The sequence below is a fragment of the Bombina bombina genome, chromosome 4 (assembly GCF_027579735.1).
Source record: "Bombina bombina isolate aBomBom1 chromosome 4, aBomBom1.pri, whole genome shotgun sequence".
Taxonomy (NCBI): domain Eukaryota; kingdom Metazoa; phylum Chordata; class Amphibia; order Anura; family Bombinatoridae; genus Bombina; species Bombina bombina.
This window is the reverse complement of record NC_069502.1, coordinates 446,195,794-446,209,871: the sequence shown is the minus strand read 5'-3', so window position 1 is coordinate 446,209,871 and position 14,078 is coordinate 446,195,794. Positions and strand designations below refer to the sequence as shown.

General features: G+C 39.1%; 1 protein-coding gene across 1 annotated transcript in view; it reads left to right on the top strand.

The window, feature by feature from the left end:
* DIS3L2 (DIS3 like 3'-5' exoribonuclease 2) overlaps positions 1-1,512 on the top strand; it is a 1,626,200-nt gene extending 1,624,688 nt beyond the window's left edge. The window contains exon 19 of the mRNA XM_053711913.1: positions 1,423-1,512. Within this exon, the coding sequence (XP_053567888.1) occupies positions 1,423-1,512 (90 nt within the window). The remainder of the gene's footprint in view (positions 1-1,422) is intronic.
* The last annotated feature ends 12,566 nt before the right edge of the window (positions 1,513-14,078 follow it).

Sequence of the window (14,078 nt, the reverse complement as noted above, 5' to 3'; positions counted from 1 at the left end):
ATACACTCATAGGTTTGAATGATGTCTATATGATAGCTATTCTATGCCCTATTCAAAATGGCGGTAGTACCTATTGGATTTAAGTTTTAATATCTTGGATCCAATAGCCGTCTAATATGTTGGACGCAATTAACTTCCTGTTATCCTAGTTTTCCGTGGGTTATAATTGCTATATATTAGATAATGATAATATTTAAACTGTTATATTGGTGGTACTGTAGTAATCAAGATTAACATGTTCTGTTCTAACGTATTTTGGGAGATACCCTTAGAGCCCTGAATCTATACCTACAACGTCACTTACCACTCTTTACAACTAAGCTTTATTATCTCTTACTTTTAGATTGCCTCAGTCGCATATTTATATTATTATTCATTGTAATGGCCATATTTTTTGAAAACCACAACACGCATATCCCATTCTGGAAATTTATGCCTGAGAGCCTTAATGATTACAAGCTGATATACCCTCCTCTATTGTAATGCTTCTCTCCTAGGCAATATTTTGATATATTTTGGAGTATCTTTAGCAGCAGATACATGTTTTGTGTTTAGCATTAGTGAAGTGCTAGTTAGGTACATCCACCACCCTTTAGCCCATCCCATTCACGGTACCTCTAAAGCAATTGGACACGCCCCCCCCCTCCCCTCTATTTAAAACTTATTCTGAGCGGCTCTTGCCCGCTGCATTCCCCTTCCCCTAACCCTACGCAACCAACCCCCCCTTGCCTCTTTCTATCTCTTAAATTAATATTTTAATATATGTATTTCTACTGCAAGGCGGGATCACTTTTCATTTTCATATTATGCAAAAACATAAAACCAAAGTCTCAATTCTGTTAGTTCAAATTCCTTGCTAATACTTTAAATGAATGGGCTTTATGTGCCCCTCCTGTTTACCTTTACTGCCTAGTCGGCCTCCTTGCCCCTCCATACTCCTAGTCAATTATAGCCCCCTCACTTATCACTCTTTAAACTTATTAATGTATTTTTGGGCTGACATGATTTGTATGGTTGACTTAGCAGTATCCCTGTATTAGCTCTGTAGACTCTTTATTTGTCATTGTTTCTGGATGAACCCCGAATGTTATATTTGTTTGTGACTTCAATAAAAATTTATTTAAAAAAAAAAAAAATAATGCATCTATCTCTCCTCCTCATCCAGAAATGTAGGGAAACCTTAGTACTGCATTTTCTTTCATTTAATCCCACAACAAATTCACACAGTGACATAGATCTCTATTAGGCCTTACAAAAGGAGAACTTATTAGCCCAGTGAGTAAGCACCAGATAGACGTTATTAGCAAATACTGGGAACTGAAGAGATAGGAATTGTCACTAGTAAAGGATCACCCCAAAGGAATAAGGACTTCTGTATATTGTATAGTAATACTATAAATACATTTGTCATCCCCCCTCCAGGTTATCAGCATTTTTACCCTGCTGGAAGTGGTTTTGAAGTCAGAGTCTGCTCCGCTGAAGTACACTGCAGTTCTGAAGAGACCGGAGTGAGCAGAGATGCCAAACTGGAAAGGATTCTAGGGGGAAAATGTGGCTCTGCTGATGCAAATCTTTTTTTTTTTTTCTTTTATAAGTGATAAATTGTGATTTTATCAATATGTGTATTTAACCTGTTTACTACTGCAGTAGCTCTTTTACAGAGTAATCAGATTTATGTGTTTACAGTGATCACTTGGCACGCAGAGCTCTTATCTGTGTCTAGAAGGTGGTTTGATGAATTGATATCTTTCATTTGTACGCAAAAGCACTAATTCTGAATTTTATCTAAGATAAGTCACATAGAGCAGTGAAAAGGGTTATATATATTTTAGTGGTAAATGTGGTCTCATCGCTTGTTGGATCATTTTTAATTAACTGGAACATTTTTTTAGTTTATTATTCCTGAGATTGTGTCAGATGGATGCATTTTCTTTTTAACATAATACTTTTTTTTTTTTTTTTTTTAACTCTCCTACCCCCCCCCCTTACCTTGCACTCAACCCCCGAAGGAAGAAATACTGTTTTGTTTTTTAATCTGATGGGTTTTTACTGTTTAATTTGTAAATGAAATCATAAACTCTATGTGGTTGATTACCAAAGATGACCAGCCAAGTCTATGAAATGTTTACAGTTTTCATTTTACTTTTCTTTGCACTGCAGTTGAGTTTCTTGCAATACTTACTTGTATAAGTGTCATGCTACCACTTTGTAGATGGACTTCAGACTGAACACCTTTTAGTGAAATGTTTTAAAACGTAAAAGTCTTTAATTTAGCAGAAGGAAATGAGCTGATGACTTGAAGAGAACTCTTTAAAAGCTTTGATTTTTAGTATGTTTAGTACTAAAGTCCCTTTATACGTCTTTGTGATGTTTCTAAGGAACATAAGAGTCCCATTGTTTGTAAAACTTTCATTCCTTCTGCTTGTGACCTGTTTATCTAACAAGAGCTTGTCCTGTGTATAAGTTTCACATATTGCATGCAGCACATTATCATCAAACTGTCATATCTGAGTCCACTTTCAATAAAGGGATATGCTGTGTGCGTGTCTGCTCTGTTCTTGTTGTCATGTGTTTTGCTATGTCAATAACTGCTTTATTTAAACAATTTATCTCTTACATTATCACTTCACCACCTCTCATACCGATATCCTATCAAGTGCTTCAATTAACTCTTCACTTTCACACCAGTTAGCATTTCTCTATACAATTGAACATTTATTATTATTCTTTGTAATAAGCCAATAGATTCTCCAGCACAAACTCAAGCATGATTTAAATTTGATACTAACTAACCAATAAATTAGTATATGGAATTTGCCATCTATGTGAGGACAGTCATACAAGTGCTTTTATTGCCCAATAATATAACAATATGATAATTGTAATTGTGGTGAATAAATAAATGTGACCAAATAAAAAAAGGTTGATATGAACATATTTATGTAAATGTCTAACATATAGAGGGATTAAATCAGTTAAAGGTCATTTATGTTCAAACCATGTATATGTTGGAGAGAAAAAATGCTTTCTCAATTCAGGACAGCTTTAAATTAAAGTTAATTTGTAGAGTTAACTACTATTTAATTAAAAAGTTTTAATGTCAAGCTTAATAACAAAATCTCTTTGATAAAGGTTGTGAGAGTCCTTAAGCCATTAATCCTGGGAATTCTACTCCTGACCACTCGGAGGAGGCAAAGATGCTAAGGAGAGGCTTCTCCATAATCTGGATGTTGTCAGAGCTATACTAAGATACTAAGGATTTTAGGCAAACCTTTAGTTTTTTGGGTTTTTTTTCTGGTTCCAGGAGGGGTCAGAAGGCAACAGCAGTTTAATTAGCCTCCTGGTTAAAGCTTTTGATTCAGAAGGTTTACTTGGAGGTGGGACAGTCTCCTCCTAAACATATTACTGCCCATTCTACTAGGTCATTTGCTTCTTCCTGGGCTTTGAGCAATGAGCATAAAAGCAGCTACTTGGTCTTCCTTACAAACCTTTACTAAATTCTACCATTTTGATGTTTTTGCTTCTTCTGAAGCAGCTTTTGGTAAGAAAGTCCTTCAGGCAGTTATTTCTGTGCATTAAATATTGTTGTGTTCATACATCATGTTTTGCAACATATATATAAAAATAATTAAAAAAATAATAAATGAATAAGAAAAATGTGTTTTATATATTGATTAATTTTCTTTCCTAAGATATGGAGAGTCCATGACTTCATTCAATTACTAATAAGAATATCACTTCTGGCCAGCAAGAGGAGACAAAGAGCACCACAGCAAAGCTGTTAAAGGGCAACTGTAAGTAAATATTTTCTATGCCGGTTACTAACTAACTACCCCAAATACGCTTTTTATCAATAACATTTCATTAACATATTTCTACCGTATATCAGAAATCTTGTCTGCAAATGTAATTGTTTTCCAAACCCACTCCGTGGGTATCCTTTGCTCTGTACCAATCCGTTTACAATACCTAGGTTTCAAAATGGCACTTTAAACACAAAGTTATTGGTTTAAGTATTTTGAACATGCAGTGCTGAAAATAGTGGGCAGGATAATGTGACATCATCGGCGAATAAAAGATATAACTTTTAAAACGTTATGAAACTTCGTTTTGGAGAAAATATAGGTCAGTAGGTTTTAATTAATGTTTATTAACTTTAATATGTTAGTTGTTTAGCTTAAAAATTATAACAGAAAGTAATCCTTTAAGTGTCACTCCCCTACCCATAGTCCCCAGTCATTTTCTTTGCCTCTGTCAATTGAGGAGGTGAAGTTTGGTGTCTGAAGAAATGAATAACTTTTTCAGGTACTTTTCCCTGCAAGCAAGGATTTGGGTTTAGCTGAGTCCACGTCAATCTCTTCAGTAGAGTAGTGGTGGCTTTTAAGCAGTTAGGACGTTGTGAAGTAGTCCTTGCTTTGTTTCCTAACACATTGCTGCCCATGGTACAGAAAGCCAGAGTTGGTTACTCTGTTCTTTCTTTTTCTACAGGTCTCTGTAAGGAGTATGTGTCCTTTCACGCCTTGTGAGCTGTCTTCCTGCCAAACAGCTAGACTACAGGTAAGTGCTTTTGTCTTCTAGGTCTTGGAGACTTGCAATTCAGAAGAATATGTCATATGCAGTAGATGGGGACATTTTTAAAATCCTTTATACAGGATTTTCTTTGGCAGTGGGCAGGCACATTATGTATGTTGAGACTAGGGGTTAATCTTCCCATTATTGGGACACTTTTTCCCTCTTTATGCTAATTTTGTTGAAATACTTTTAGTATGTGTGTGGCTTATGTTTTATACACCTAAAATTTTGCAGTTGGTTTTCTTTAAAATATAAATTGATCCTATGCATCAACAACACATACAGGCCTAGATTTGGAGTTCGGCGGTAGCCGTCAAAACCAGCGTTAGAGGCTCCTAACGCTGGTTTTGGCCGCCCGCTGGTATTTGGAGTCAGTGATTAAAGGGTCTAACGCTCACTTTTCAGCCGCGACTTTTCCATACCGCAGATCCCCCTACGCCATTTGCGTAGCCTATCTTTTCAATGGGATCTTTCTAACGCCGGTATTTAGAGTCGTTTCTGAAGTGAGCGTTAGAGCTCTAACGACAAGATTCCAGCCGCCTGAAAATAGCAGGAGTTAAGAGCTTTCTGGCTAACGCCGGTTTATAAAGCTCTTAACTACTGTACCCTAAAGTACACTAACACCCATAAACTACCTATGTACCCCTAAACCGAGGTCCCCCCACATCGCCGACACTCGATTAAAATTTTTAACCCCTAATCTGCTGACCGCCACCTACGTTATATTTATGTACCCCTAATCTGCTGCCCCTAACCCCGCCGACCCCTGTATTATATTTATTAACCCCTAACCTGCCCCCCACAACATCGCCGCCAGCTACTTAAAATAATTAACCCCTAATCTTCCGACCGCAAAGCGCCGCCACCTACGTTATCCCTATGTACCCCTAATCTGCTACCCCTAACACCGCCGACCCCTATATTATATTTATTAACCCCTAATCTGCCCCCCACAACGTCGCCGACACCTGCCTACACTTATTAACCCCTAATCTGCCGAGCGGACCTGAGCGCTACTATAATAAAGTTATTAACCCCTAATCCGCCTCACCTAACCCTATCATAAATAGTATTAACCCCTAATCTGCCCTCCCTAACATCGCCGACACCTACCTTCAATTATTAACCCCTAATCTTCCGATCGGAGCTCACCGCTATTCTAATAAATGTATTAACCCCTAAAGCTAAGTCTAACCCTAACACTAACACCCCCCTAACTTAAATATAATTTACATCTAACGAAATAAATTTACTCTTATTAAATAAATGATTCCTATTTAAAGCTAAATACTTACCTGTAAAATAAATCCTAATATAGCTACAATATAAATTATAATTATATTATAGCTATTTTAGGATTAATATTTATTTTACAGGCAACTTTGTAATTATTTTAACCAGGTACAATAGCTATTAAATAGTTAAGAACTATTTAATAGTTACCTAGTTAAAATAATAACAAATTTACCTGTAAAATAAATCCTAACCTAAGATATAATTAAACCTAACACTACCCTATCAATAAAATAATTAAATAAACTACCTACAATTACCTACAATTAACCTAACACTACACTATCAATAAATTAATTAAACACAATTCCTACAAATAAATACAATTAAATAAACTAGCTAAAGTACAAAAAATAAAAAAGAACTAAGTTACAGAAAATAAAAAAATATTTACAAACATAAGAAAAATATTACAACAATTTTAAACTAATTACACCTACTCTAAGCCCCCTAATAAAATAACAAAGCCCCCCAAAATAAAAAATTCCCTACCCTATTCTAAATTAAAAAAGTTACAAGCTCTTTTACCTTACCAGCCCTGAACAGGGCCCTTTGCGGGGCATGCCCCAAGAAGTTCAGCTCTTTTGCCTGTAAAAAAAAGACATACAATACCCCCCCCCAACATTACAACCCACCACCCACATACCCCTAATCTAACCCAAACCCCCCTTAAATAAACCTAACACTAATCCCCTGAAGATCTTCCTACCTTGTCTTCACCATCCAGGTATCACCGATCCGTCCTGGCTCCAAGATCTTCATCCAACCCAAGTGGGGGTTGGCGATCCATAATCCGGTGCTGAAGAGGTCCAGAAGAGGCTCCAAAGTCTTCCTCCTATCCGGCAAGAAGAGGACATCCGGACCGGCAAACATCTTCTCCAAGCGGCATCTTCGATCTTCTTCCATCCGGAGCGAAGCGGCAGGATCCTGAAGACCTCCAGCGCGGAACATCCATCCGGACCGACGACTGAACGACGAATGACTGTTCCTTTAAGGGACGTCATCCAAGATGGCGTCCCTCGAATTCCGATTGGCTGATAGGATTCTATCAGCCAATCGGAATTAAGGTAGGAATTTTCTGATTGGCTGATGGAATCAGCCAATCAGAATCTAGTTCAATCCGATTGGTCGATCCAATCAGCCAATCAGATTGAGCTCGCATTCTATTGGCTGATCGGAACAGCCAATAGAATGCGAGCTCAATCTGATTGGCTGATTGGATCAGCCAATCGGATTGAACTTGATTCTGATTGGCTGATTCCATCAGCCAATCATAAAATTCCTACCTTAATTCCGATTGGCTGATAGAATCCTATCAGCCAATCGGAATTCGAGGGACGCCATCTTGGATGACGTCCCTTAAAGGAACAGTCATTCGTCGTTCAGTCGTCGGTCCGGATGGATGTTCCGCGCTGGAGGTCTTCAGGATCCTGCCGCTTCGCTCCGGATGGAAGAAGATCGAAGATGCCGCTTGAAGAAGATGTTTGCCGGTCCGGATGTCCTCTTCTTGCCGGATAGGAGGAAGACTTTGGAGCCTCTTCTGGACCTCTTCAGCACCGGATTATGGATCGCCAACCCCCGCTTGGGTTGGATGAAGATCTTGGAGCCAGGACGGATCGGTGATACCTGGATGGTGAAGACAAGGTAGGAAGATCTTCAGGGGATTAGTGTTAGGTTTATTTAAGGGGGGTTTGGGTTAGATTAGGGGTATGTGGGTGGTGGGTTGTAATGTTGGGGGGGGGGTATTGTATGTTTTTTTTTACAGGCAAAAGAGCTGAACTTCTTGGGGCATGCCCCGCAAAGGGCCCTGTTCAGGGCTGGTAAGGTAAAAGAGCTTGTAACTTTTTTAATTTAGAATAGGGTAGGGAATTTTTTATTTTGGGGGGCTTTGTTATTTTATTAGGGGGCTTAGAGTAGGTGTAATTAGTTTAAAATTGTTGTAATATTTTTCTTATGTTTGTAAATATTTTTTTATTTTTTGTAACTTAGTTCTTTTTTATTTTTTGTACTTTAGCTAGTTTATTTAATTGTATTTATTTGTAGCAATTGTGTTTAATTAATTTATTGATAGTGTAGTGTTAGGTTAATTGTAGGTAATTGTAGGTAGTTTATTTAATTATTTTATTGATAGGGTAGTGTTAAGTTTAATTATATCTTAGGTTAGGATTTATTTTACAGGTAATTTTGTTATTATTTTAACTAGGTAACTATTAAATAGTTCTTAACTATTTAATAGCTATTGTACCTGGTTAAAATAATTACAAAGTTGCCTGTAAAATAAATATTAATCCTAAAATAGCTATAATATAAATATAATTTATATTGTAGCTATATTAGGATTTATTTTACAGGTAAGTATTTAGCTTTAAATAGGAATAATTTATTTAATAAGAGTTAATTTATTTCGTTAGATGTAAATTATATTTAAGTTAGGGGGGTGTTAGTGTTAGGGTTAGACTTGGCTTTAGGGGTTAATACATTTATTAGAATAGCGGTGAGCTCCGGTCGTCAGATTAGGGGTTAATAATTGAAGTTAGGTGTCGGCGATGTTAGGGAGGGCAGATTAGGGGTTAATACTATTTATGATAGGGTTAGTGAGGCGGATTAGGGGTTAATAACTTTATTATAGTAGCGCTCAGGTCCGCTCGGCAGATTAGGGGTTAATAAGTGTAGGCAGGTGTCGGCGACGTTGAGGGGGGCAGATTAGGGGTTAATAAATATAATATAGGGGTCGGCGATGTTAGGGCAGCAGATTAGGGGTACATAGGGAGAACGTAGGTTGCGGAGGTTTACGGAGCGGCAGATTAGGGGTTAAAACAAATATGCAGGTGTCAGCGATAGCGGGGGCGGCAGATTAGGGGTTAATAAGTGTAAGGTTAGGGGTGTTTAGACTCGGGGTACATGTTAGAGTGTTAGGTGCAGACGTAGGAAGTGTTTCCCCATAGGAAACAATGGGGCTGCGTTAGGAGCTGAACGCTGCTTTTTTGCAGGTGTTAGGTTTTTTTTCAGCTCAAACAGTCCCATTGTTTCCTATGGGAGAATCGTGCACGAGCACGTTTTTGAGGCCGGCCGCGTCCGTAAGCAACTCTGGTATCGAGAGTTGCATTTGCGGTAAAAATGCTCTACGCTCCTTTTTTGGAGCCTAACGCAGCATTTGTTTGAACTCTCGATACCAGAGTTAATTTTATGGTGCGGCCAGAAAAAAGCCCGCGGAGCATTAACAGCCCTTTTACCGCCAAACTCCAAATCTAGGCCACAGACTGTTGTAATGGACTGAATCTTATCCTAGCTACACCGGTAACAAAAAGTTTCCAAAAGGATCTCATTTACCCCTAAAAAAGGACTATTTCACAAGGAATTATCCGGTACAAATCCTACCTCTCAGATATTATAACACTGCCATTTTTTGTTCTATGAAGTCTGAGATACTGCATAGGACATTTTATTCTGGAGCATTAATCCTGGACATTTTATTCCTGAGCATTATCCCTTCTTTTTAACATTAATTTGGATTTTTTATGCATATATATGGGTTTTTAATCCTACATTACATAGTACATACCACCGGTGGTTTATAGTATTGTATTAAATTTATGCACATATTAAATTGTTTTTTAGATTCTGTCTGCATTCAGCCGTATTTTTTCACTCATTCCTATATCTTTTGTGCTATTAAAGTATTTGATTAATTGCATTGAGACAGTAGATTTTCCACATAACAGCTGATAATTGTGATTGGCACTCCTTTACTTTTTCTTCTTTTTGCATTTCATATTGAGGTTTTGGATATCACCTCATTGTAAAGAGTAGCTACGCTGTATTTAGTTATAGGATTTCGCCTTTTTCTTTTCAGTTGGTTTTCTTTGCTTGCTTAGCTAGAACAGGCTAACTGACAAACTGCTTGAGTTTGAAACCAGCTGCAGCTACTTGCATTATGTTGTAGGCAAAGGGAAACGCGCGCCTTTTACTTGCTGCATAGTTTCCTCTCTCCCAGTCATGTTACCTCTCTGCTGTCAGATATTCACGAAGTGGAGCAGCGTCATTGAATTTCAGTCTCTTCAGTGTCGATCTACTTTACGATCGTTTTAGAGACTTCTGGCAGCCAAATTGTGGTATTAAAAATTATTAAAGTGGGGGGGCGGAGCCTGTAGCTGCTGAGACAAGACGTGTCTGTGGAGAGCTCTTGGACTATATTTGATTACAAAAGGTTTTTTTACTGAATCTAACACAGTATACCCTACTGTTTCAAGGTGTCCAGACTAAGGAAACTCTGGAGAAGTCTAGGGGTCCCTCACATCAAACCAGACCTGCCTATGCTCTTCAGCTCAACTACACGGAGGCAGCCACGAGGCCCACACCGAATGCCTGATCCTCTGTGCTGTTGGGGCTGCCCGCATTATTAACCCCCCCCCCAGGAGTTCTTGATTCTGGGTTATTAAGCCAGATATTTAACGCTGGCCCCGCATCTCAACAATCTAAACCTGTGAACCATAAATAACACGCTCCCCTTCTCTACAAGAAGAGACCTTTAAGTAAGCTGACTTATAGCCCCTGCCACCTAACTATGCATACTGAAGCATTTGAAGACAAACTTTGCGGCTTGCTGAAGGATGGTTTATCCGAGATACATACGCTGCTAGTACACTGGTCTGCAAGGCTAACGGCTCCACATGTCTCACAAGATGGCGTCAGTCTACCCTCCATGTCTCCTAGGACACCACGCAGCATACTCAGACGCCCTGAACTCACCTACCTACGTTAGATCCTCAGACTGCCTGACCATACCGGAGGTTCACTTACCCGGACGATGTCGGCTGCCTGGGCTGACCTACCACTCACCATCCACACGGTTCAGTGCGGCCACACTGCTCAGAGGTGCCCCTATAACCGGAGTTGCGGTGCCGGTCACTTTGCAGAGCGGCAGGTTCAGAGCTGATGGAGGACCCCCCACTGTTGAATCATCCTTGGCCGAGAGCACTAATTTTGGAGTTCCGGGAGGACAGCTCCTTGCGCAAATACCCTGCAGGAAGCCGGTATTAATCGAACATGTGCCTGCCTGGAAGGCAGCCATAGGCGTAGTGCACGAGGGGTACCCTAGATGGGACATAGTCACCATTACAATTTCAGTACTGCAGCCTTGCCGTCCAGAGACTGAGGACACGCCTGAGGACACAGGTATAGGTTAAGGCTCTAGCGTTATGGGGTCTTATTTTGGCCACAAGCTGGTCCTGGCTACCTAATATTACTACAGTGCCACCAATCTTGATTACACGTCCAGGACACTTCTCATTGACAGGGCTTGGAACTGAGGACGGCAACTATGCCCGATGTCTGGGAGACTTACATTTCTAAGCTCAAGTCTCACAGTAAAGAACTGATATAAGTTGAATGATGATCCTGCATAATGGACAGCGTTTACCCCACTTTAGTGCCACATTTTCGGCTGATCCCCACACTCATGTCTTAGACCTATACAGTATACCTAATGGCATCACATACCCTACTGGCTTATGATGCCCACTGAGCCTGAACAGTATAATCTGCTCTTGTGTGGCATGGGCAGACGCAAGGTCACATATGTTTATGGTATCTGACCTCAGCTATATAATTTGTTTTTGCGGTAATTAACCTAGTATTTCTGTTTCTTTTTCCTATATGTTTATATTCCCTAGAATTAAGCAAGCCAAGCCATGGCCCTCCCAGATGAGGTTTTACTGATATTTCTGATCTGCCACTGAAAGTCTGTGCAGGGTGCTATCTATGATTGTCACAGGGAGTAATTCTTCTAAACCAATATATTATCTGTTGCATCCCACAGTCATCATAGATACTAGGGGAAAATATTATATATTTTAACAAATCTGTATATGCCAGTAACAACTATATGCGTGCTAAATCTTTTGTAGCCCAGTAGTATATTGTTATACGTTGCTTCAGATATCCCGATAATAATGTTATACCCTGTTTGCAGGTTAAGATCTCTTAAGCCTTTTAATAAGATGAACACTGTGTAGCTTAATATGTGTGTGCTGCCTTAGGGGTAATTAACCGAATTATTGTGACTAACAACTGTACAAACATTCATATAGGTTTCGCTTACAGAAACAGCTTAAAACTACTCTATTTTCTCTGGCATGGCTTTTATTACAAATATTAACCCGCTCATCATTACTCACAAGCTGAGTGAGATACTTGCTAATTGTGTCACTGTATGAAACATGCTTTGACTAAGATAAATGTTATCTCTTATGAGAGTGAGCTAGAACTTCACCATTTGAATACACTCTATCGTGGAAAAGCATTCAATAGTTGATAGTTAATGTTTAATTTTTTAAAGTTTGTCCCTTCTTACATAGTTATAACCTATATTATATGTCAGAACCACAGAAAGATTGCATAAAAAATAAAATATGAGGTTAGCATAGGGAGATCCATGAGTGGTCTCTCCATTCCATTATGCCTTCCCTTACTACTAGATATGTTTCCTTATTTAAGGCCCAAGAGCGGCTTATTAGTATTGTTATGGAAGGTTTCCTTATGAATAGGCGTTATGTATTTAATTTTGCTATCTCTATGTATATTTTTCTTTCTGATATGTCACTGTATATCTGTATGCCTTATTTTCTAACCTCAATAAAAAGATTTAATAAAAAAAAAAATTTAAAAAAAAAAAAAATTATTAAAGTGACAGTGTATTTAAAAAAATTATATAATTTGGGGGATTTTTTTTATTTAGTATTATGGACATGGCCCATGACAAATGCTTGTTATGCCTAGAGGCACACATTGTTTTGCCTATGCAATTCTGTGCTGCATGCTTAGCTAGAACACTTCAATTTAAAAATAAATTGTTGCCCTCTGAGCCCAATGTCTCTCAGGATACTGCTGTTCAGGCAATGCCACAGCTTTCTCCTCAAATGTCCCAAGCCTCTATGGCATCACATACAGTGCCCTGAAGTTCCTCTCAGCCTCCTGGAGGAGTTTATTTGCTTGCTTTTTTTGCTGCATAGGTAACTTCTGAGGTATCTGCGGCATTATCTGCTTTTCCTATGATGGGAAAATGCAAGACGAAAACTAGATATTAAGGTGTCTGTTCTACCTACTGCTAGGCATGTTGCCCTCCCTCATAAGTCTGATGAGGAGGATACGCCGGTAGCCTCTGAGGGTGAAATTTCAGATTCAGACAGTATTATTACTTCATCTGATACTGAAGAAGTAAACTTCAGATTTAAGCTTGAACACCTTTGTGTACTGTTAAAGGAGGCTACTTTGGACGACTCTGATACTTCTGTCGTTGTCAACCCTAAGAAGTCTAGTAAACTTAATAAATACTATGATGTTCCTTCCTCTGTGGTAGTTTTTCCTGTCCCAGACTGTGTGAGGGAGATTATTTCACAGGAATGGGAGAAGCCAGGGATTCCTTTCTACCCCTCTCCCGTATTTAAAAAGATGTTTCCTGTTGCTGACTCCATTAAAGATTCTTGCCTAAAGTAGAAGGGGCTATTTCTACTCTGGCTAAGAGAACTACGATCCCTATAGAGGATTGCTGCTTCTTTAAGGATCCCATGGACAAAAAGCTGGAAGCTTATTTGAAGAAGATGTATGTTCATCAAGGTCTTCAATGGCAACCTGCAGTTTGTATTGCCCCAGTAGCAAGTGCGACGCCTTGTCTGAAACAATTTTAGTAGAGACTCCGTTGGAGGAGATACAAGATAGGATTAAGGCTCTTAAACTAGCCAATTTCTTTATTTTTGATGCTAACATGCAAGTTATTAGACTGGGAGCCAAGATGTCTGGCTTCACTGTCCTAGCCCACAGGGCATTGTGGCTAAAATCTTGGTCAGATGATGTTACCTCGAAGTCCAAGCTTCTGGTGCTTCCTTACAAGGGGAAGACCTTGTTCCGACGTGGTCTGACAGAAATAATTTCCGATATTACAGGTAGAAAAGGTTTTTTTTTACAGCAAGACAAGAAGAACAGACTCAAAGTCAGTCATTTTCGTTCCTTTTGTAACTTCAAAGGTCAAAGTCTACTGCTCCCTCTTCCAAGCAGGAGCAGTCCAAGTCTTCTTGGAAGCCCAATCAGTCTTGGAATAAGGGGAAGCAATCAAAGAAACCCTCAGCTGAGTCTAAGTCAGCATGAAGGGTCAGCCCCCGGTTCGGGTTCGGATCAAGTGAGGGGCAGACTTTCCCTCTTTTGTCAAGCATGGAGAT